The sequence below is a fragment of the Stigmatopora argus genome, chromosome 1 (genome assembly GCF_051989625.1).
Source record: "Stigmatopora argus isolate UIUO_Sarg chromosome 1, RoL_Sarg_1.0, whole genome shotgun sequence".
NCBI lineage: Eukaryota > Metazoa > Chordata > Actinopteri > Syngnathiformes > Syngnathidae > Stigmatopora > Stigmatopora argus.
Window position 1 is genome coordinate 22,456,730 of NC_135387.1, and position 25,578 is coordinate 22,482,307.

A 25,578-nucleotide genomic window follows, 5' to 3' on the forward strand; every position below is an offset into this window, starting at 1 on the left:
ACTGAATAGTCAGGGCTTTTAAGCCAGTTCTTTTAATCCATTTATAATAAAAAAAAATCTAAATATTATATCAAAAATGGTCCGGCCCACATGAAATAGAGTTGACATTAACGCGGCCCGCGAACCAACCCGAGTCTGACACCCCTGGGCTAGACGGTACATTTAAATTTAGTTAATTCAAATGCTTATGTAAGTTTTGGGAATATCGGAAGAAATAGTAGTTTGAATGCTCACAAGGACACCATGATATAATCGGTTTTTACTATCCTAGTATACTGACGAGCCATTAAAATGACAGCCTAACCCACGGACCAGTGCGTCAGAACATGACTTTAAAAAGAAAAGTCTCATTTCTTTGTATTAGGCTTTAATGAAGCATTTGACTGTACATGTGCGTGTAAAGTGTAACAATTAGGTTCAACCATTTGATACTTTATAAACATATTGGGAGAGATTTTGTGTTTGTGAGTCCATGCGCGAATGTAAATCAGGGAATAAAAAATTCAATGCAGACACGTGGTTGGCTGTCAGCAACATACCAAGTGTCTCCAAGGTGGGAGTAAATGGAGGGAGATTCAGAGGAGAGGCAGGGGGAGAAAGTGGGACAAGAAAGAGGGTGTGTCGGAGGAGATGAAAGGAGCAAAGAAGGGGAGCAGAGGACGTTTCAAACTGGAAGGAAGAGAGACAGAAAGGAGAGCATACACATCGGAGGTGTGGCTGATTAGGAGACAAAGCTAAGAAGGAGAGGGAGAGGTAGAGCGAGAGAGAGAGAGAGAGGGAGAGAGAGAGGGGGAGAGAGAGGGAGAGAGAGAGAGGGAGAGAGAGAGAAGGGCAAAGGAAGAAAGAGGAAGAGGAGGAGATACGAATACAGGTATGTTTGTGTATGTGTGTCTGATGCATTTCTGTAAATGGAAAGCGGCTTCATTGTCTATATAGGGGTAAGACCTCACTCATTTTGTGTGTGTGCAGGTGTGTGTACGTCTGAAAGGGTGAGTGCAGGGTTACGTGTGGTTATGTGTCATTCCCACCTATTGGGTCTGACATTGCGCCATGTGTTTGCATGTGGATGTGCAGGTCAGGTCAAAGTGTGCATAAGTGGGTGTGTGTCAGCTTGTATGTTCAGCTCTGTGCCCGTGTCTAGCTGTGTGATATATAGGGAGTTGGTATATCAGTGTGTAGTTACATTATGCATTGGTATGCAATTGTGCATATGTCAAGGGTGGACGCATCCTCACACTAGGAGTGTAGAATAGTGCTTAGTTATCAATTTGAACGTGTGCATATATTAGTGTGTTTGGATGAATTTAGATATTTGTTTGTCCATCACTATGTTAGTGTGCAGTGTAATTATACTTGCATTTAGTGTGTTTATGTGGAGAGCATGAAGGCAAACCATCGCTGTCTGATGAAAAACAAAAATAATTTTTGCCTTTTCGTTGATTAAAAGTAAGACTCAAAAGCAACTGGACCGAATTGTTTAAGTGTTTTCATTGACCAGCATTAATCTGAGTTTATATATGTACTATATATACATAAGTGCACTAGCTTGATACACGAGCTACACTGGCTATGAGAATTCCACAATACAGAAAAAGTATAATAACAAATGTGTTGAAAGCTACTGGGAGTTATACAAAATTGCTATTTTCAGTACCTGTAGTAGGCCAAGCTGCTGATAGACATTTTGCTTTGTTGCTAAATATATTACTGTTGCAAACAAATGCGACATATCTCTACTGCAGTTGCTAAAAGATGTTGATACAAATTTGACAAATGTTATGACAAAGACATTTTGATTCCATGATTTTATTTCAAAATGTTCTGCTGCGGTTGCTCCTGAAGGATACCGTATCCCTTTGCGTCTGAGATATCGAATCCTAGCTTTCTTGCTAAATACAATTTTGGCTTTGGCACTGCTACGATTAGCTTTGTGCCACCGTGGAAAAAGAATAAAATAAGGCCGCCAAAGTGAAGCCATGCGTAAAGACGCTCAAGTGCGCAGCGCTCAATAATTCATGCAGCACTCCGCTTACATGTATGTACTATTTTTAGCATGTTAGGATAAGTAAAAAATAGTGATTATTTTATGGATTTATTCCATCGAATCTTTAGCAATACCATCAATAAAGTGCAATAAATACTGTATAATGCTGCCAAATATGCAATGTTGTAATTACTGCTGCTAAGTGTTAATATTGTGAAATTTGTAATAATTGTTGGCCTGTGTCATGTAATGCGGGAGGAATATGCAGTTTGTTTACGTCTATACATTGTAAAAAATGTGATTAATATTTTATAGTAAGTGTACATCCGATGATAATACATTTGTCTGATGTCACTGGATGCGTGCCATGCCGTTAGTTGTTTGTCATGGGTAGGATAATGCTGTGGTTGTGTTCAAAATGCACAGGAAATGATTGATTTGCCAGCTGAATTGCTGAGCGGGCGCATCTAAACTAAGGGATCACCTCCCCTCCTCTGGCTGACTATTCAGCACTTTCTATTTTGGGTTTGATTCATTGCAAAATAATTTTAGACATCACAATAAAGACTTAGTATAAACGTATTTTAAGTTAGTTGCCAGCTTTCCTTTGGCACCTTGTCTTTTCTTCCTCGTTTAGGACATGCTCTTTAAGGGAGTGCTGGGGCAGTCTTTTGTTGATTTGTGTTCAATTATTTTAAATGAACCGAGTCTTGCAATGCAAGCAACCCATGTTCAGTTGCCTTTGGAACAGAAATTTGAGATACTACAACCACTGTTTGATTGAATTCATTCATTTTCCCTACTGCTTATCCTCACAAAGGCCGCAGGGGTGCTGGAGCCTGTTCCAGACAACTGTGGACACTAGGCGGGGGACACTGTGTGTTAGTTCCTTAGGGTAGTTGTAAAACTTTATGTTGTCTGTGTGACTGTATTATACTGGTCCCATGTGGCAAAATTGCACACAAAGGAGCCACAATGAATTATATGAGGTTGATTCTTTTTTAAATTCATTCATTCATTTTCCGAACTGCTTGTCCTCACAATTGTCCCGGGGGTGCTGGATCCTACCCCAGTTAACTACGGGCACCAGGCAGAATTGAATTTCAATTATTAGGTGTTTAAAACTCACACAATCAACAATCCATATTTGTTTAACCCTCACAAAATGGACACATTTGTATTCCTTTTTTAAATCTGACAATCATAGTATAAAGTAGATTATGATAGCAATAGTCAATGTTAAAGTATGATGGAGAAAGAAAGGTTTGGTCAGAGCGCCTATTATTTAAAGCATCCCAGCTCTAAGGCTGAATGTCTAAGGGTTAAACAAATGATAAATTGTATCGACATTCTTTCAAAGGCAACATTACTGGCTAATAGGATTCTCCAACTCGAACAGTTGCACATTAACACGCAGACGTGCACTGAAACATACAGGTGCAAAGTCACACACATACAATGTGGACATAGTCTCTCCACATGCACACAATCATACACTGACACACATACATATACAGACACATAACCCAGTGTCAAACAGGCACACACACACATATTCCCATCCTGTCACTCTCCTCCTGGGCTAACTTGAGGTATCAAGAGGCACGCAGTGCTGACTCGTGTTGCATTCAAGAGCATTTGATTTCCTGGCATCCTTTCCCTCCTTCCTCAGTTTCTCTCCTTTTCACATCCTTCACCCTTCCTCTCAGCCTCCTCCATGATGGCTTGTTCTTTTCAATGTCATATCTCGCTTCCGCCGTCACCCAGTCCCTCCACTGCTCTTCTCGCCGATTCACGACAAAGAATCCCAGATATGAACTTTTATCATTATATGGAATGAGTGAGGGTTTGGTAACAAGACGGTGCAATAGATGGAGGGAATCGGAAAGGGGGAAAGAGGGAGGGAGGGATGGAGTAATGGATGTTGCCAGGCGACGGTTGCTGTGCAACAACACAGGGAGGGACAGATGGGAGGAGGTTTGGTCACAGGAGTCAAGAGAAAGGTTGCCATAGTAATGACGGTTTCTTGGTGTCAGGCTGTGGATGTGTTTGGATGTGTGTAATTTTCTCCCTTTTGCAAATGTTCAAAATGTGCAACAAAACTATGTCAAAGTCATTATTTTAAGTTTCAAGTATTTTAGGCAATAGTAGTTTTGCTTTTATTTTAATTTGATTTCTTCCAGGTTAAAAAGTCTATGAAGGATAGTTTTTTTAATTACAATGTCAGAATTCTTAACTATAACTCTTAATTTTTGTTAGAAATGTAAAAAGCAGTAGAAATATTGTGTTGTGCAAAAAAAAGTCAGTCAGCAGTCATGAACAACATTCTAGTTTTTAGATTTTCAATAATAATCGTAAAACAGAACATCTGGTGCTGACTATTCAAGCTAATTTTTTAACAATCTAGTTGTATTTTCCCCCCAGAAATAAAGTTTATCATTATTTCCCCATGTTTCTTTGAGTAAAGTCGCTTCCTTGACTACCATGCTGTAACACTTGCATCAGTTAGACGTGACTTTTACGCCATCTTGTGTCTTTAGACTTTAATGCCACAATACAAAAAAAATCTGCAAATATCAGGGAATTGGATCTATTGTTAGCAATAAAAGCAAAGGGGAAAAGCTTGACTAAAAGTGTGTGTCAGTCTATAAAAGGTGTGTGTAGAAAATGTCAATTTAATATGGAAGATGACTGACACAGTATGTCATTCATCTCCAAATAAAGCAAGGAGGAGGAGGAGGAGGGAGTCGAGGAGAGGAAGGCCCGCATCTCCCGCCTCCTCTCCATCCCATCCTCCCTCCCTCCCTCCCTCCATCCTTCCTGTCGTAGGTTGGCGCGCTCCCGCTCGTCATTGCATTGGCGTGGATGAGCTACGCTCACATCACAACAATGTGGTGCATCAACTGCGCGTCGGACAAAACGCCCGCTATTCCGCACAACAAACTGCTCTACTGGTAAGACCACCATTGGAACCATTGCAAGGGCGCGCGGAGGGGAGGGGGGGTACTGTCACGACGCCGTGTGCCTGGAAACTGTAAGCGCGCCATCGGGGGCTGAGTGCGCCTTTTTAGCCTTGTGATAGCGCACTGGGATGCGCGGGCGAACGCGGGTGCGTGTCACACTTGACCGCTGATGACCTGACATTTGCACGGTGCTTGATGCGTTTGTGTGCCTTACCTGTCTCGCTCTCGCTCTCTCTCTCTCTCTCTCTCTCTCTCTCTCTCTATCTTTCTCTCTCTCTTCTCTTTCGCTCTCTCATCCTTTCCTTTCCCTCGCCTTCCCCATTTTCTATGTTCCTCTACCTTCTTCATGGCCTGTGAACTCATCACTGCTGATAAATCAGGCCTCCATGTGCTCTGTGTTGGTAGGTTTCAACCTTGGAACTATTGGTTTCAAAAATCAGTGTTCATTGTGTTCATCAAAGACTAAACTATTCAATGAGAGTCTTTGAGTGTGGGCTTTTATGGCTAGTCCTCCCAGGGATAGGCAGTGTGTTGTCGTCTATGATGGAAGTGCCAAAGAACATTTCAATGAGAAGTAAAGGGATATTTGTACAAACATGGGCACAAATTAGAGATAGTGAGAAAGAGTGCTTGGGCAGGAATATCAGCCAATAGATGCTTTCTATTGTAGTTTGTGGCGACAACTGTCTATTTAAACGTAACCACATATAGGTTTGGTAAAAACTCCAATTCTCCATCTTGTTAATAAAACATACATTTAAAAACAATTACTTTGGGTGGTAGAGTGGTGACCGCGCCTGCCTCATAGTTCTGAGATCGAGGGTTCAATCCCCGATGGGATTTGACTTTCCTGTGTGGAGTTTGCATGTCTGTGTGGGTTTTCTCCTGGTACTCCGATTACCTCCCACATCACCAAACCATGCATGTTAGACTAATTTGGGCACAAAATTGCAGGCTTAGAAGTTTGGCAAATGATAAAATGTGATAAACCATTATCAGTTCTACCATGGGGAAATGTATAACTACACAAATGTATATGTAAACCTTGGGGAAAGAATACGTATCTATAAAGTGATTTCATAGAAAACCAAAACGACACTAGAAATTAGAATTTAGCCCACTCCTATTGATTTCTCTCTTTGTGTATATAACGCACACGCACGTGTCCTGGTGTGTCTTTCTGCGTGTGCGGTCGATTGGTCGCCGGTCTTTTGGTCGTGGTCTTTTGGTCGCCCGGACCGCGACAACGGGCGACCAAAAGACCGACGACCAAAAGACCGGCGACAAAACAAGGTAAAACAACATGGTCTACGCATCAATAAAAGCCAACAATCGGCATGAGCAGTTTCACAGAGCCGACGTGTGAGTGTATAAGAGTTTGTATGTACATGCGTTGTCCCTTTAAGAAGCTATGTCCGTCAGGGTCTTAGCAAGTTCTCCAACAAAAAACAATAAAAGTCCGGGAAATTTGGAGCTTTTCTTTAGCCTAATAATTACTAGGGCATTAAGTATGACTAAATAGTAATTCACAGTTTGTATTTAGGGAATTTGAGCAACGATTTAAATAGTAATTATCACTTACCTTCCGGGCGACCAATACACCGCCGCCCAAAAGATCGGCGACCAAAAGACCGGCGACCAATCGACCGTGTACCGTCTTTATGTGACCAGCTCTGTCGCATTGTGTTTACACTGAATGTGAACCAGAGGGGGACGAGGAAGAAAAACACAACTCTCGTAGTAATGGCTAGCAAGTTGTTGCTTATAAATCGCGGAAGCTCATGGAGACTTTGTGTCATTTTAAAAATGAACAACACAGCACGCACCTGGTCGGGCGGGCGATCGCAGCATCAGCGGAGTTTCTCCGTGTTTCCGAGTTCATTTTTACGCACTTGGGGTGGCTAAACAGTAGCCGCAAATCGGCGAATGTTTCGGCTACTTCTCAAACGTCAGTGGTTCGTTTCGTCCCTCATTACTCTGTTTCTTGTCGTCTTCCTCCTTCACCACCTCCGTTGTTGCTGTTTTTTTACGTGGAAGTGTCTTTTCAGCCGTTTGTCGCGCTGCTTCCTTCTTCCGTCTTCCTTCCTTCCTTTTTCCCATCCATTTGATCATTCATTTCCGTCTCTCTTGTCTCGGGACTTGAGCTAGTTAGTCCATGAGACTAACGAAACCGTCGTCCAAATTAAAAAAACAAAACAAAAAAACAAAGGGCAGAGTAGTGTCTCGAATGCCATCACGGGCCAACACCGAGATTTTTTTTTGTTTTACATTTTGATAAATAGTTTTACCAACTGATGGCCACTTTCACCCCTGCCCCTTGCTATGAGTGGTACAGAAAATGAATAGATACTTCACTGTAAAACAATTACAATAATTTATAATATAATAATAATAATAATAATAATAACAATAATGATGATGACGATGATGATGATGGTGGTGATGTTGATGATGATGATGTTGATGTTGATGTTGATGATGATGATGATGATGATGATGATGATGATGATGATGATGATGATGATGATGATGATGATGATGATGATGATGATGATGATGATGATGATGATGATGATGATGATGATGATGATGATGATGATGATGATGATGATGATGATGATGATGATGATGATGATGATGATGATGATGATGGTGATGGTGGTGGTGGTGGTGGTGGTGATGTTGATGATGATGAGGAGGAGGAGGAGGAGGAGGAGGAGGAGGAGGAGGAGGAGGAGGAGGAGGAGGAGGAGGAGGAGGAGGAGGAGGAGGAGGAGGAGGAGGAGAAGGAGGAGGAAGAGGAGGAGGATGATAGGAATGCAGTTAATAGAAAAACAAATGCATGTTTTTTTGTTTTGTTTTGTTATGATGATTTACTGTGGAGAAAAACAGGCTAGCTGATTAGGATGTTAATATTCTGCATGAGTAGGCCATAGTTCCTGAAAACATTTGTTTGCATTCCAACTGGGTTTAGTTTTTGAGTGGGTAAGGTTCATGTGGTTAAAGTTAGGGTGGTTAAGGATTGCAACAATAAGTGCTGGGGGGTTAAGTAATATTGACCGGGATTAGCATACTGCTAGCTAAGTGAGTTGATGACAAGAGAATTTTGTGTCATGTATACAGGCCGCATTTGGAGCTGGTCGATGTAGCCGAAGAACAGTCAGCCACATTCATACCTGAGACAAATTACCATGCGATTTGGTCCCTCTGGATCTGTAAGGATGATGACTTACAGGGGGGAGGATATTGAAAAAAGGTGGAGGACAGTGATGGTGGGCGTTCATGAAGACACGCTGAGTCACAACGCCTGTTTGGGAAGTGCCGCTGAAGCCGTTGAGTCAGCAGCGAGCCTGTTGCCTAGCAACCACCTGGCAAATTTCAAACCCTTTCTCAACTGCTGATACTTTTTTTTAAATGAACTCGATTCAGGGTGGAGTGGCTATTGAAACCAGGGGTCACGTAAAAGTCAGAATTCTTACTTGATTCTCAGAATTCTGACTTCAAATCTGAATCCTTAACTGTATTCTGAGAAATCTAATTCTCATTTTGAAGTTCAAATTTCGTCTTTAAAGAATTGTCACTTTAAAGTCAGAATTGGGATTTCTTTCAAGGCTAAGAATATTCAATAAATTGCCTTCTACCATTTTTAACTGGCTTCTGTATGATTGATGTCTCCATTAAAAAATATCTTATCACTTTGTTTTAATATGGTTTTGAACTGTGTTCCATATCAAATTCTATCGTGTCCAAATTGTCATGATCAAACCTATAAGGTTTTTAAGAGTTTTTAAGCAGTACAGAAAATGAATGATTCTATCGAATCACGACTATTATATATAGATATGTATCGAATCACGACTATTATATATAGATATGTATCGAATCACGACTATTATTATATAGATATGTATTGAATCGGCTTCTTCCCAAAGATTTCCACCCCTAGTGAAGACCTCTAACAATAACGATTAATAATTTACTGATGATATTTTATTAGAGGACACAGGAGTGCACATACAATCTTCACATTTAAAATGGAGCACAGAGCATTCCAGGAATGAATCTCCCATCTTATTAAATCAAAACTCCCAAACAGACAGAGACTTAGAGATTGGTTGCACATTGACTTTACTGGTGTATTGCTCTAGCTTTGTTTGATAGACAGCGCTGCTTGAATATTTTTTATGTTGTGTGACAACATGATACTCAAATCTTCCACCGCAACAACCCGTAAAGGACCTCCAGGAAGCGCTTAGCACCGCCTTCAATCATGTCCTCGTTTATGCACAGTATTTCATCACCTATGATTTACCTTTTAATACGTTCAAAGCCCAAAGTGCATGCTGGCAGAGACTCTGGAATGTGCATCTTTTTTTAGTCACATGGTACAATCATGCCCATTTTGTTAGGCAGTTTTGATGGAATTATGTCTTTTAAGTCATGTTGAGATCATTTAGCCAATATTGTCATGTAGGCTGAAAATTACCAATTTGGTTACTGATGTAATGACAATAATATATTTTCCTGTATAAACCGGTTTGGTGAAATTAATACTAGTGTTGTCCCAAGGGCTCACTTTAATGCAAAAAATGGATTTGCCATTTAAAGTGGAGTCAGATGTTAGCACTCAGGTTTTTTTTAATCTTTTTCTCATTTATTTCTTTTTAATACTTCATTGTATTACAGCTTTTCAGTTTGATCTATTTTGGATTTTTGATTGAAGGTATTTCTTAAACTAGTTGGTAGAGCAAGTTTGGAGCAATACAGTTAATTTTGATAAACCAAAATAAAAAGGGATATATGTAGCCCGCTTGCCATATTTTTGCATTATTTTTAATGTTCTAAAAATATAAGCGTTAATTCGAAAACGCATTGGTAAAAGATATCACAAAACCCCTATTCAGATCAGTCAAAAAATCTGTATCGGGTCATCCATAATTAATACCTTAATGCCCTTTTAGTCATGTCGGTCATATCAATTTTCAGAAGAAACAAATAGTTGCGTCACTCTCTATTAGACCCGCTTTCTTTTCTCTCCGTGATGCCAGGAATGATGCGGCAAAATGTTAACGACGCTTCATTATACACTATCAGAGAAATGCGCGTGCACAAGCTTGTATCTGTGTGTCTGCACAGAGGATTGTGGGTGGATGATGGAGGATTGTTACGTCAGATCCCAGATACAAGATGACCAGTTTTATGACCAGTTTTACTGCAGCGTGGGGAGGATTGTGTTTACGTGTGTATGTGCGTGCACCCGGGCGCATGTGTTTTGTGTTCTGCAGTATTCTGTGGGATTCAAACACCCCCTCAAAGCAGAAGGTGCTCAGTGTGTGTGTGCCTGTGTGTGCTAACTGAGAAGCAGGGCGACAATGCCTAAAGCCATTCAAAGTACGTAGTTCAACATTACAGACAACATGGCCGACCTGACGACTATTGTTATGTGCGTCATGGGTACTTCTTGACACTCTAAGTCAGAGATCTCATTGATGGTGATTAATAACCTCCTGAACGTGTGGGAGTACTTAAATAGCCATCATTGTGCCAATTTAGTCCTATCATGTCTATTTAGTCATGTGAAAATAATACCTACTAGTCACATTGGTACAATCATGCTTGTTTCACTAATGACGCCACCACGGGGCCACGGCCACCCCTATGAATTTGTTGGTCACCCCACTAACCAGAATATGTAACGTTAGATTGTAATAGTTTTATTTATCCAGTTCATACCAAATGCATTACCAGGCAAACCATGTCACATTCCATCCTTACAGATCGATTGGAATACCCATTGTACTGTAAAGAATACAGTACTTAGTTGAATTGGTAGCATAATTATGTCCATTTCGCCCACTCAAAACTGGCATAAGTGTAGTTGCCCAAGTTGGTGCGAACATGTCGATTTAATCATATTGATATTAACAGGCCTCATTTGGTCATGTGGATCATGTTTAAAAATGTTAGTCACAGCTGGTTCATTTAGTCACATTGGTATCATCAGGTCAGTTATGTCGTTTTGGTACAATGACATCATTTTGATAACATGTTCAAACAGTCATGTTGATGCAATCATGCCCTTTTAGACTAGAAGAGTCCTAACTAATCAGTCACACTGATATCAACTCATTCTTTACCAGTGAAGGCTATATACTATCGCACAACAAATGTCCATGTTCACTGGGAAAGCTGGCACTAAATGACCACTATGTCCATTGAATCAAGTTGTAACCAGCATGCCTGTAAAAACCTTTTCACACGAGCGGCCAACCGGTGCAAAAGGGTCCCGCGGCAACACGCAACACAATAACAAAATGAAGGATCTCCTATGGTGCTGACGTTACAGCGGCCAGAAAGTTAAGAAGTCAAGAGCAGCGCTTCTGGCAAGCCAGATTTTGACGTTCTGAAATAAAACAAGTTTCTATTTGGGAACTCACCCCTTCGCGGCAAAGTCACTTGCGCTTTGCCACTAACGAAATGGTCACGAACGCACACTGCCACTGGGAACGCCCCTTTCCACATGCACAATGAACGGTTTTCTGCATGACAAACTGCCTGCTGCGACCGTCGCTGTGAAAGGCCTTTACTTACACAGCCGCAATCATGCCCGCACTTGTGATTCTTGTGTGTGATGCTAATAATTTAATGTAAAGATTTACACTACTAAATGTTATTTGGTTTACCAAAAACATCTATCTTATTGATGACCAAGCCTGTGTCGGTGCAAACATCATGACTTGTATGACTGGTCTAATTTAACATGTTCTCTACATCTGGTCATGTTGTATCACACAATTGTATGAACACGACCCGACATGGATGAACATGTTAGACAATATCCATTGCATTGCATAAAATTCATCAGAGTTCATACTTTAATGGTTAACACGGGATGGTCATGGTTGGCTTTTGCAGTATGACCCTATCATACTATATGGGAAAACTTTCTAGTTGTTGGGGAAATATCGCTAGATATACTTTCTGCAGAGCAGTCAACATCTCGTCAATTTGTCTAATTAAACTCTCACCTCCAAAATATCTCTGAGAATCACAGACCTGCCAGAGGTGAGATGTTTGCGTGTGAGAGCTATTAAAAGACATGGAAAGCAGAGACTTTAATTTACTCAATTATATTTTATATTTCCCCCCAAACATCAGAGCTATTGTTGACCTTAATGTCCTGGGTAGTTACAAAAACTAGTCCCCATTGTCTCCTTGCTTTTCAACCATCCGTATTGTTTCCCTGGCATCCTGACTCATGCTGTCTCTCCTCTACACACTTAATTCCACACCTCCTTCTTTGTCTCCGCCTCGTTCACGCTTCCAGAACTCCGCAGCCAATAATGTGGCAGCAGGTGGGCTCCTGGCGACACTCCCGCCTGCAACAGACGACAGGGAGGTTTTATTTATAGCTCAAAGCAAATAGCCACTTGGTGAAATGTACAACAAAACATGAAGAAAGCAATTGGTGATTTTCACTCTTGTAGCTTTTTCGACTAAATGTTTTTAGATTTTAAATGTTTGAACTCAAGGACACTCAAACCTGTAGAACATTCAAGAGAGAGATAATCACAACCTTGTAGACTACAGGCACCTTCTAGATAACCACTAAAATCTGCAATAGAACGTGTCATTGAAGTTGCAGGAGGGATTGGGTTGATGTGATGCCAGAACTTCCAGAGGGTGAGACTCTGACTGCAGAGTCCTGGACGTACTGGAACTTGTCCATGACCTTGCTTGGGCAAACAGGAGTTTGTTTGTTTTTTATCACTTTAAGCACATGCTACATTATTTCAGAGGCTCCATCCAGGTGGTATCTGCAGCACAGGATAACTCAATTGTCTAACAAATAATATGAAAACATTATATCCCCATTACTCTTCAGTACAGGTATGGTGGGCACAGCCAATTGTTGTTGTTGATGTTGTAGATTCACCCAAAGCGCCTGACGCCTAATCCTCAGAAGCGCTAGACTTGCTATTGGGAGGCCGGCAAGTTCGCCGAAGTAGAGACCCTGCTGCCGACAGTACTGGGCAGACTGAGAGAAAAAAATAACCAAAATAGAGCCAAAACTGAGGGGAACTGAGACAAAAAAAGCGCCTCCTATGGCACGAGTCTGGTTGTGTCGATATGGATTGGCGGGGGAGTCCTTCGTGGGACACCACATTGTTCTATCTATACTCATACCACCACCTTCATCTAATGTCGCATCGTAAGAACACAGTAGGGAGGAGTGGACCATCTGCAGGGGGTGGAAAAGAAGACCTGCGGGTCCAATGACATTTGGTTGTTATTTGAGTGCACGCACACACAGACATACACACTGGTTTACAAAGCGATGGCTCACTGACACACATTTGTCAGAGTCCCCGTTGTATCAGAATGTAGAGCATGTCGAGCCCACCGGGCACATAAGCAGGGGGCTCGCTGGTATATTTATTGATATGTATTACTACGTGCATATATACATTACTTCAAAAAACCTAATGTATGTGTTTTTGTAAACAGCCTAGGCAATTAACTTATTGACCGACATTGACAACGATAAGACATCCAATAATTGAAAATTGGAGTATTAGCAGAAAATGCTTATGTTTCAGTACCATTCTACCAGGCCCTCCCCGTCAAAATGGATTGGATATCTAGCGCCAATGGTAGCCAATATATGAAGACACTTCAGCAAAGCAACCCCACAACATTAAAAACACCTAATGGTATAGATTTGTGTAAACTCAAAGACAACTTTGTGTGTGTGTGTCTGCATGAGCTTGGCAGTGCCCACGTTTGCTTCTGTCGCGTCTTAACGGGTGACTTTGACGCTGATGTATCCTATTGATTATGAATATACTGACGCGCATGCAGACTAACAATGGGATTTCTTCAGGTAGCTGTGATGTAACATTCTATTGTTTCTCTGTCTTTAGTGTGGAAGGTGAGCCACGGTGTCCGGAGGCACTCCCCTTTCCAGATTCCTTGTACAGCCACCCTTACGCCTCCGCCACCAGCATTTCCAGCGGGCCGTTGATAGCGCCTCACACACAGGTAGTATCCACACACACCCATGCACAGTTTTCAGTTGGAAAAGTAGCGACTAGTGAGAATCAACGCATTTGAAACATAGAACACAGCAGTTCCATTTCCACTCAAAAGACGCGAACAAGAGTGTGGCTCGTTGAGTAACCACTTCTGACAGACCATCGGCAGTGGATACACAGGGGAACCACTTGGCAGGTGTTTTGCAAAAATCGTCAGTTAAGAATAATGTTCATCAGACACGCTGTCACAAAGAAATTGTCAGCAAGACATGGAGTTGATAGGAAATGTAGTAGCTTGCCAGCTAACTATGCCGGTGTCATTAAACAGGACAGCTCGCCCGTCTCTACTCCCAGCGCGGCAAGCTTGACGTGGGCTCAGCGGAGTCGCCAGCAACCTGCCAGCCTGGCACTACGCAAGCAAGAGGAGGAGGAGAGCAAACGCTGCAAGGCCCTTTCTGACAGCTATGAGCTCTCCACGGACCTCCAGGACAAGAAGGTGACACTCCCTCGGGACCCACTCCGAGCCCACCAGGGTCAAGAGACTCCTGATCGGTTTGCTTCTTGTTCAGGTGGAAATGCTGGAGAGGAAGTACGGTGGCCAATTCGTGTCCCGGCGGGCGGCCAGGACCATTCAAACAGCCTTTCGGCAGTACCGCATGAACAAGAACTTCCAGAGGCTGCGCAGCTCCGCATCGGAGAGCCGAATGACACGTCGCATCATATTGTCCAACATGCGGATGCAGGTTCCGTATACACAAATACATTTTCATATACCTACCCAGGGTGGATACACTCAACCGCTTCTGTGTGTGCAGTATTCTTTTGATGAGCGTCTGCCACAGAGTCAAGGATATTCAGGTCCGCAGGTGTCCGAAGACACGGGAGATATCGACGACTCTTTCTCCAAACAGGTGCCCACTGTTAGTTCCTCAGCATGTTGGCTCGCTTTTCTTCCATTTTCTCGCGAAATAACAACCAACTGAAGGGCGAGACGTGAAACGGCTTGTGTTCGTGCGTGCCTGCCCGTCAGGTCAAGTCGCTGGCAGACTCGATGGACGACTCGCTCACCTGTCAATCCGGCCGTGAAGACTCCCAGGAAGTAGGAGGAGATGGAGAGGAGGAGGGTGATGAAGAGGAAGAGGAGGAGGAAGAAGAGGAGGAAGAAGAAGACTACAGGGAGTGTTCCTGGGGTGACACTTCCACTTCCTCCCACCGCGTGGTGGGTCAAGTGGGCCGAGTTGGGCGGGGAGCGTCCGGCGCGGCCATGCACGAGGACAGTACGGCGACCTCCTTCAGCGATGTCACCCTCTATATGGACGACGGCTGCCTCCCGTCCTCGCCAAACTCACGGCCGCCATCCTCACCGCTGTCTTGCCCGGCCTCCAGCTCTGACACAGAGTATTGGGGCGGCGCTAGCGGGAGGGAGGACAGTCGAGACACTGAACGAGGCGGCAACACCAGCCGGAGGAGCAGCACCCCTTGCACCGAGTGTCGGGGAGAGTATCGGGGGAGGGCCGCCACAGGATCACACCTGCCTGTTTTGACCATTGAACCGCCCAGTGATAGCTCGGTCGACATGAGTGACAGGTTAGTCGGAAAACAAAATCACAGTGAGTGAATAGAAAAGTGTTGAATGGGTTCAGGACATATTTGTTTTTCTTCTAACTAATTGTGAAATATAAATATAAAACCATACAGATTATATTTAAACTACCTTTGTAAATCAAGTCCAAAGGTACTTAAAAACTGGTCTATTTTTGGGTGTAATTATGTCTGCCTTTAATGGGCTGGAAGTAGTAAGGGTTAGTAAGGATTTTTCGTCCCTGTGGGTTGGTCATTAACCAGCATCTGCTCCTCCGACTCTCATCTTTTGGAATTTATTTGATGGCTGAAAAGTGCATCGGAATTCGTGTTCCGTGGCAGAGAAGGATAGTTCCAAGGAGTAAAAAGTACAGTTTTCACATGTAGAGAGTGAAAGTTTACAGAAAAATAAATGCACAAACAAACAAAAAAACAGCCTTAAAACGTGCCCCGTTTGTACTTTGTAAAGTCCTGCATATGTCAATATTTTAACTCCTATGAACTGTCAATTTTTAGGTCCGAGCGAGGCTCAATCGGGCGCCTGGTCTATGAGCAGGAGCCGTCAGGAGCAGCAGAGCAAGGGGCAGGAGAAGAAAGTGGCGGTGGGGATGGTGAGAGCGCAGAGGAAGAACACGGAGGTGGCGGGGCAGGGAGTAGCGAGGCAGAATCATTGCAGGGAACCATCAAACACAAACCCAACGGCCGCTCAGTGGTGATGGCACAAGGACAGACGAGAAGTTCGGCTCCCACCGCCATGCCTATGCCCTCAGCTCGTACCTTGCCATCTCACGCACTGCCTTACCCTCTGCAGCACTCGCACCCGTTGCCCGTTCCCCATTTGCCCACCGTCCTGCACCACCACCCGCAATACAATCACATGGCATACGCGCACCATGGTGGGGTCAGTTACGTGCCTCACTTTACACAGCACCTCTACCACCAACTGCACCACCACCATCACCACCTCCCTCACGGCTATCCGGAAGCTCCTCCTTCGCCTCTGCCCTCGCCCGTTCCACCACTCTCTCCGATGCCCCCGCCGCTCACGCCCTCGCCGCTGTCGTCTTCCGCTGATACCCACCAACACCTGCACCACCTCCACCATCAGCCGCACCTTCACCACCCACTGCACCACCCACTGCACCACCATCTTCTGTGCTCTGACGGCGACAACGAGAGCGTTAACTCCACCACCACCAACTCCAATGATGACACCACAGTCAACAATGGCAGCTCGGGCTCGTCATCGCGCGATAGCCTGCGCGAACCCACAGCGTCGACGCTCAGCACGCAGACGTATCAGCGCGAGAGCCGCCAGAGTTGGGACTCGCCCGCTTTTGACAATGATGTCGTCCAGCGGCGCCACTACCGCATTGGACTCAACCTCTTTAACAAGTAAGATCTCCTTTTGAGGTTGATTAAAATCTGAGTGATAAGCAGTCTATGTATTTGAACATTTGAGAAAACACATTAATTGGATTGTTTGGCGGCAAATTTAATTGAATGCTTTTATTGTCATTATACAAGTATAATGAGATTTAAAATGCTCTATTCATACTGGATTACCTGATGACCTTTGGTAATTTCCCAGTAACCACACAACCGCTGTGTAAATTTCAGCAAATTTACATGGTTTAAGCAATAACTGTAAATTAGTCTACTTGACTGGCATTACAGTCGCTAAAGCAAGTCTATGTAATTGAACATTTGAGAAAACACATAAATTGTTTTCTTTGACGACAAATCCTCTATTCGCACTGGATTACCTGATGATCCGTGGTAATTTTCCAGTAACCACACAACCACTGTGTAAATTTCAGAATATTTACATGGTATAAGCAGTAACTAAATTAGCCTACTTCACTGGCATTACAGCCGATAAAGCAAGTCTTTTGGTTGTTGTTTTTTTTTGCTGATTCGAGGCCAGCGGAGGTCTGCTTTGAAGTCTCTCCAGCCTAACAATGAATGCCTTTTTTGGTGCTTTTTTTTCGGCTGACTCGACAGCTCCCGTATCTTTGCATGAAGGTTCGCATTTGTGCCTCCAAGTAGTCCGATATACGTACTGTAGGGTGCTTTTATTATTTGCACCTGAAATGCTTTCAAAGACTGCTAATGGAAATTTACACCTCCAAAATTAGAACGGATACAGAGGAGTGTTTATTTAAGAGTGAATGATTAAAAAAAGATATTAAAGAAACACCGTTAAGAAATATAATAATGAAAACACATGCTGACATGAAGAAATGCGCGGGACTGCCATTAAATACAGACATCTGTGTTTGAAGAAATATAAATCATCTGTGTTGGAATTTTTTATTTGGAAAATTGGTGTTAAATTAAAACTTAGTATCAATAGACTTCAGACAGTTTTATTGTTATAAACACTGGATTTTTTGGGACAACTAATACAGTGTCTCAAGATTTTCATCAAAGTACTAGATTCACTCTAGACTAAATTTTAGTTTGAAAAAAAACTTGTCATGGTTCTTTATAGACCGTTTCCACTACTTTGAGTAGTACAAAAAGGTTCAATTTGGGTTCACAGGAAGCCAGAGAAGGGAATCCAGTACCTGATCGAGAGGGGCTTCGTTTCTGACACGCCAGTGGGCATCGCCAGGTTCATCCTGGAGAGAAAAGGTCTGAGCCGGCAGATGATTGGCGAGTTTCTGGGCAGCCGGCAGCAGTTCAACAAGGATGTGCTAGAGTGAGCCCCAAGTTTCCCTATCACATCTGTCATCATAGAACCATTTGGAACTATTTGGTGATTAACTCCTGTCCATTTCTCATCTTCAGCTGCGTCTTGGATGAGATGGACTTCTCGGGGATGGACCTCGATGACGCCCTGAGGAAGTTCCAAGCTCAGATAAAAGTTCAGGGTGAAGCGCAGCGTGTGGAGCGATTAGTGGAGGCTTTCAGGTAGACCCAATTTCTTGGATGGCAAGCGGCAGAATTTTTCTGACTTTTATGCTCTCGCCTTGCAGTCAACGCTACTGTGTGTGCAACCCCGTGCTAATACGGCAGTTCCAAAATCCAGACACCATCTTCATCTTGGCGTTTGCCATCATTCTCCTCAACACGGACATGTACAGCCCCAACATAAAGCCGGAGAGGAAAATGAAGCTGGATGACTTCATCAAGAACCTACGAGGTAAATCCTTCTCTGTTGCACTTGTCGAAGCCAATGTTGCTGCTGTACCACAGTCAAACTCATATCTTATTTGTTTCCTAAAACTTATTACCCTACTTGTGCTTTGTGCAGGTTTTAGTTGATATTTTCAGGGGCAAAACTTAATTTTGTCTGAAAGTGCTAGCATTATTTCGTTACAAGGCTGTTTTTTAATGGGCTACTTGCGAGATTGAAGTGAAAAATTGTTTCGTCTGAAGCTCTGATTTGACTACACGAGCCGAGACGACCCTTCATCTTTAATGCTTGTAAAACATAAGATTCTTATGAAAACATATTCAATTGTATCTAAACCGAACAGCTTCCACATGCTTCTCCGTCAACTCCGTGTTAGTAATTCATTTTTATCTTTTCAGGTGTTGACAACGGACAGGACATTCCCAGAGACCTTCTAGTGTCCATCTATGGAAGAATCCAGAAGTGGGAGCTAAGGACCAACGACGATCATGTATCTCAGGTGCAGGCAGTGGAGAGAATGGTGGTCGGCAAGAAACCCGTAAGAGCCTCTTATTTCGAGTATTGGTCTCGGGCTGCTGTATCCTTTCACTCAAAAAGGACAAACGTTTCTCAGGTCCTGTCGCTGCCTCACCGCCGGCTGGTGTGCTGCTGTCAATTGTTTGAGGTTCCCGACCCAAACCGAGCTCAGAGAAGCGGTGTCCACCAAAGAGAGGTCTTCCTGTTCAATGACCTGCTGATGGTAAGACTCCGAAAACAGAAGAGAAATTGAATGCTTGACACCCCTCCTACACTAACTGTATTAACTGTCTAAAATTTAGACAATGATATCATCATTTAGACTCTAAATTATGATATCCCGTTGTTTGGGTGTAAGCCTGTGTGATTTTTTAATTAATCTGTACCACCCCCCTGCCTTCTTTCGTAATGAAGAAAAAATGCATTTGACAAACTACCCAATACCCAGAATTGCAAGAATTTTCAATTTCTCTTATGTGAAGTCTTTCTCTTCCTTTTCTTGTCCAACCAGGTGACAAAGATCTTCCAAAAGAAAAAGGCCTCTGTGACCTACAGTTTCCGACAATCATTCCCACTGGTGGACATGCAGGTGCACACCTTCCAGAACACTTGTAAGAACTTGTTTTTGTCTCTACATGGAACGGGGTGGCTTTCGATAAAAAAATATCCTGCCCTTTAAATTACCAAGTAATGAATGGCGTTTCGATGCTACCATCAAGTTTGTGTTGTGTTGTGCAGATTACCCTCATGGCATCAGGCTGACGTCGGCTAACCCGGGGGGCGAGAGAAAGGTCCTGATCGTGTTTACGGCACCGAGCCAGCAGGACCGAGTTCGCTTTACGTCAGACCTGAAAGAGAGTGTGGCTGAGGTGCAGGACATGGAAAAATACCGCGTGGAGTGTAAGTAGGCAACACAGCTTTACGACAGTGTATTGGCCAAGAAAGTCAAAACAGACCAATGTTTTGTGTGTGTGTGTGGGGGGAATGAAATTATAACTTTTTTTAAACAATGACATCATTTTAATAATTTTACTGGAGAAAAAGTAAAATGATGCTTAAGTTTTCATTGTATTATCAGTATATTATTAATAATCATGTAATTATTTGCGTAGTAATTTAATTAACCTATAGTATATGCATTTTCTTTCACTGATGCTTTTGATGCATTTTTTACAGTAATTAAATTTTCTGAATATCTAAATCATTCAGGATGTTTAAAGGATTGATAATTATGTAAGTAGGGTAATGCAAAGATGATAATAATGCAAGGTTGTTGTTTGTCACACTTTTTGTAACAATCTCCTCTCGCTTCCCACGCAGCTGAACTTGAGAAACAGAAAGGGGTGATGCGCCCCACCGCTATGACCACAGGTGGACCAGGAGGTGGGGCTGGAATGGCCATACCCGCAAAAAATGAAGCAGTCAATGGCACCCTAAGCCGGCCCAGCATGGACGACACTTACGCGTCAGTGGACGGACTCAAACGCACAGCACTAAGCTCATCGCTGAGAGACCTGTCAGACACCGGTCAGCAGAGGCTATTCTTTTTTTGTGGAAAAAATGATTGAATATTGTGTTATTTATGTATGTAATGTATATATGTTCATGAAATGGGTCTATTCAAAGAAAATGAAGGTAAATTGTGTCAGGCTAATGACAACTTTTGTTTCATTCTGACTGGCCAACAGGAAAGCGAGGTCGTCGGAACAGCGTGGGCTCATTGGACAGCACGATGGAAGTAAGAATGATGCCACTGCTATTACATGTGATCATAGCAGCCAAAGATTTCTATGTAATATTTAGCAATTCTGAAAAATAACACAGGGAACGGCGTTGATTCATATTTTCAACATTAACAAAGGACTGACTGAATTTGGAGGTTGCCATATTGCCTATCATGTTTCACCAGCTTGACAAGCTGTATATATGTGTACATGAATGGCTCAATTTCCAACAATCTTGGTAGACTTTTTTAAACAAAGGCTTAATTCCGAGTGAGTTTCTGTTTAGTCCAAATCTAGAATAATGACCAAAAATAACAAGAAAGTACTATTGCAAGAATGGTAAAAAAAAAACGTGAAGCGTCATTTACTGTAATTGTACTTGTGTGCGTGTCCTATCAGGGGTCCATCATTAGCAGCCCACGACCACACCAGCAATACCACCCGGGTGGGCTTCTGGCCTACAGCCCTATGATGGCCCCCTCTTCTCCGACATCTTACCGGCCACACCGCCCTACTCAGAGCCCCGGTACAGGGGTGGGCGGTGGGCCGGGGCTCTGTCTCAACCAGGCCGGACCGAGTCCGTCTCCGCTCATGAGCGCGGGCGTGGCTGGGGCCGGAGGAGGGATGGCCATGGGGATCGGGCCAGGCGGCGGCCGGCTGGGGAGCTTTTTCGGCAGCCGCAGAGGGAAGGTTCCTGGTCCCCTGACGATGACGTCGCCCAAGCCTCAGGGTCCCCTGAGTCCCTTGATGATCTCCTCCCCGCCCCACTACCCCGCTCCCGAGCCTCCCATCGCTCACCCGTCCTCCCCTTCCCCATGCTCCTCCCCATCTGCCAACCTCGGCCAGTCGGACCCGGGCGGCATTGGAGGGGGAGGTGGGACGGGCGGAGCACCCTCCAAGCTCCAGACTTTGCACGCCCAATATTGTCACAGCAACAGCGGGGGAGTTGGGGCGGTGGGGAGCCAGCAACAACAGACCCCCCCACCACCTTACCACCATCATCACCGCTACCACCTTCAAAGCGTTCCGCAGCACCACCCTCTCACGCACAGGGTCTCGGTCCCGCGGCGCCACGTGCCGTCTGGCTGCGTTCCGTCTCACATCCAGCAGCATCAGCGACTTCAGCAGGTCCCCGGCCAGCACCAGCGCTACAACGCAGCCTCGGGTTTCATCACGCCTCCGCCACTGTCTCCTCACTCACCTCTCACGCCAACTACACCGCATGTACTCTACCGGCCAGGCGGCGGAGGCAAGTTGCCCCTCACTATCTCGCACTCCCAGCCCCACCCCCACGCTCACTCTCACGCCACTCACTCACCACTGAGCCCCTCGCCCGCCAGCTCACCCTCCACCCACTTCATCTTCTCCACCCCGCCGCCCCAGACGCCTTCGGCCCGCCTGGTCTCGCAGACTCTGCCGCAAACCTACGCCCCTCAGTACCCGCCACTCTCCTCCATCCCGCCACCTCCGCCGCACTCCCCGTTGCCGCCCCCGTCTACCGCGCCGCTCTCCCCGCACCCAGGAGCAGGGAGCGGCCCGGGGCCCAAGTCCAAACCTGTCAGTCGGATCAGCACCGTCGTGTGAGAAGCCGGCGAGCTAGGCCACTGGCCCAGCTTGTCATCGGCCACCGGGGGGCGGTGCTCAGAAGAATGAGGAGAACGAGAAGAGTCGGAGGACAAGTGCAGGCTTTTCAAAGCGGCCAACTGGTTAGACGGCGAGAACTGCGAGGAGGGAAGCGGAAATTGCTCAGCCTGTGCTACTTTCACATCCACTTCCCTTGCAGCTAGAACCACCCGGCAGTCAGCGCCAAGGCACGTATCGGTCGACACCCCGTCGGTGGGGTTACGAGACTTGAGCAGGCATGTGATGCTAACTAACGTATGGTCAGCGGAGGGTCTCCATCCGAAAACGAGAATCCAGCTGTTCATAGAAGTGGCCAGTGGAGAGGGCACAGCGTTAGGTTTGGCGCGCTTTGTATCTGTAAATGACAGCCATGCATGACTTGTGCAGTCGCTGCTGAGAGGGAGCAGAACTTTTTTTCTTGGTGTTTTCTATCTCCGTGCTTTGTGAAAATATTTTGGCTGACAGGGTTTCTGCACTCTCATAGTTATGGGTTCCACCGGCCGATGAATTATTCACTACAAACATTATATATACGAGTATCGTGAGAAACATGAAGACAAGGACAAAATACAAAAAAATCAAAATGGGAAGATTAGCATGACATCAAACACTGGGTTCAACATCTGGACAAAGAGAAGACAGACCTGAACACAAACTTCATGTCATTAGAAAAAAAATAAAAAAAAATAAAAAAATAAAAAAACATGAAAACCACATTGAAACAAAGGAGAAAATGAAATACAAAACACACCAAGAGAAGACAAATCAAGACAAGCTTTAAGAAAAACATCAAAATAAGACATCTAACATGATGATGTCTAGAGTGTACCCATAAAGTATCCAGAATTCGTAGGGTTAACAAAGCATTTTGATGTACGTATTGATGTTTTTTTGTACGAGACACTCGGTGTTGCCAAGGAAGGAGATTAAGCTATTAACCATGATGCCATACAGGGTCCTTTCTGGGAGTTTTTTTAACTACTGGCCCATCAGTCAGTGCTTATAATTGGGTTACTAATCCTTAATAAGTGATATTAATATGCGAAATGTTCAACGTAAATACAAACTGTCATAATTTCATGGCTGGTAATATTTAACTAACCTATATGAAGTACTTGAAAAGTGCGACCTCTAGGTGGTCTGCTTTGTCCTTTGAATCTGTGCACCAAGTATTTACATGAGAGTCCTGTAATGTTTGTTGCAATAACTTGGCCATTTCCTCCCTTATATTGGTTAACTATATCAGACGTCATTTTTTTTGCATTTATTTTGTCAAATAATTGTTACCTGATTTATTGTAAATAATCAAATCTAAATATTTTAGTCAAATTATAAATGTACAGATTTTTATTTTTCAATATTTTTAAATTATTTTTCAAGAAATTATAAGATAAGTTACAATGTCTTAAAAGTAAGATTGAATTGTGTTTTAAAATGACTCAAAGAATCAGTTGTGTCTCCCTATGACGGATTAGGGTCAGTAAAATCAAAACAATTATTAAAATATAAAAAAGCACTTTTTTTTTTAAGGGAAATATTTTACTTGCACATTTAAACTTTGCCCCTCTATCCCTTTTTACAAAAAGGTGGAAATAAAGAACTTAAGAAGGCTTGTCCCTGCACTAAAACGGCGTAAAAACAGTCAAAAAATAGCACTGTTAGCTCAGCAAATGATGATCATTTACATGACCCTAGCAAAAATTTTACAAGGTGAAGCACAATGTGCCTTCAGACATGAGAATGATAAAATATAAATCCTCATTAGAGTTTTATTTCACACCACACATGTTTTCAGAAGCTGGACCTACACGTCATTTTTTCAAGATTATGAGGAAATATGTTTTGCAATTATGCAACTATGAAAATCGCCTTTGAGAGTATGTGCATGTCATGAAAACATTTTCTTGAGTCGACTCGTGCAACTGAGTATGTTCGTTTTTCCTTTTTTCATGTTTGCGGGCTAATGGTATTTCTCTTTTTAACTCCCCTTGCTGTTTTAATTCTCACAAAACTAATATCACAGTTTTGGTTTGTTTGTTTTTTTAAACAAAAAAGCCACGGTAGTCGACTAAACATCCCCCATAAAAGTCTTAATGTTTTTTTACTTGAAATCCTTGTCTAACTACAATTTAATTTAACCTTTGCTGACTATTTTGAATATGTCTTAACTTGATGACTTGAATTGTCTTTATGCTAACTATGGCTATCAACTTAAAATTCATTTTCACTCAGCTTATCTAAGGACTTGAACTTGAAGTGTCTTTACGCCAATTATACATGACTTAATGATGACTAAAAGCATTTATACACTGACAGGAAAAGTAACTCAACTTTAAATTCTGACACTGAAAATGTCACTTAACAATACCTACTTTGTTAAAATCGAGAACGAAACTTAGAGGCATCATTTACAACTTGAAATCTACTTAGAATATATGCACAATTCATGAGGAATGAATTGCTCTTAAGTAGACTATTTCTAATTACCTGACTTAAAGAGCCTCGATAATGTAACAATAATGGGCACTTATTTGATGGTCGTGAACTTAAAAAAAAGAAAGAAAGAAAAAATAGGGCTACAAAACACCTCAAAAAGGAGCAACAACTTAAAGGTTAATGTATTCCATTTAAAGTATAGCAGGACATTTCTTCCTAGTATGTATACATAGACGCGAGTGGTTAGCGCGTCGGCCTGACAGTGGGGGTTCAAATCCAGGCCGGTCCACCTGTGTGGAATTTACGTGTCCTCCCCACGCCTGCGTGGGTTTGCTCCAGGTACTCTGGTTTCCTCCCACATTCCAAAAACATGCATGGAAGGCTGATTGGACACTCTAAATTGCACCTTAGGTATGAGTGTGAGCATGGATGGTTGCCCGCCTGCTTGTGCCCTGTGATTGGCTGGCCACCAATTCAGGGTGCCCCCCGCCTCTGGCCTGAAGTCCGCTGAGATAGGCTCCAGCATCCCCCGCAACCCTAGTGAGGGTTAAACTTGCGTATAAATGTGAAATTA

The 25,578-nt window shown here is 43.4% G+C and overlaps 1 protein-coding gene across 8 annotated transcripts in view; it reads left to right on the plus strand.

The window, feature by feature from the left end:
• Nucleotides 1-25,267, plus strand: part of LOC144081982 (IQ motif and SEC7 domain-containing protein 1-like) — a 45,111-nt gene extending 19,844 nt beyond the window's left edge. For 4 of the 8 annotated variants that reach the window (XM_077608624.1, XM_077608646.1, XM_077608635.1 and 1 more), the window contains 14 exons: nt 13,872-13,989; nt 14,311-14,478; nt 14,552-14,893; nt 15,013-15,569; nt 16,080-16,958; nt 18,109-18,267; nt 18,357-18,479; nt 18,545-18,711; nt 19,104-19,444; nt 19,733-19,832; nt 19,960-20,121; nt 20,542-20,748; nt 20,910-20,959; nt 21,345-25,267. In XM_077608624.1, the coding sequence (XP_077464750.1) occupies nt 13,872-13,989; nt 14,311-14,478; nt 14,552-14,893; nt 15,013-15,569; nt 16,080-16,958; nt 18,109-18,267; nt 18,357-18,479; nt 18,545-18,711; nt 19,104-19,444; nt 19,733-19,832; nt 19,960-20,121; nt 20,542-20,748; nt 20,910-20,959; nt 21,345-22,529 (4,558 nt within the window). In that variant the 3' untranslated portion in view covers nt 22,530-25,267. Of the gene's footprint in view, nt 1-4,159; nt 4,939-13,871; nt 13,990-14,310; nt 14,479-14,551; nt 14,894-15,012; nt 15,570-16,079; nt 16,959-18,108; nt 18,268-18,356; nt 18,480-18,544; nt 18,712-19,103; nt 19,445-19,732; nt 19,833-19,959; nt 20,122-20,541; nt 20,749-20,909; nt 20,960-21,344 lie in introns of those variants that run through there. The other 4 variants (XM_077608666.1, XM_077608658.1, XM_077608655.1 and 1 more) reach the window with 4 other exon arrangements.
• The last annotated feature ends 311 nt before the right edge of the window (nt 25,268-25,578 follow it).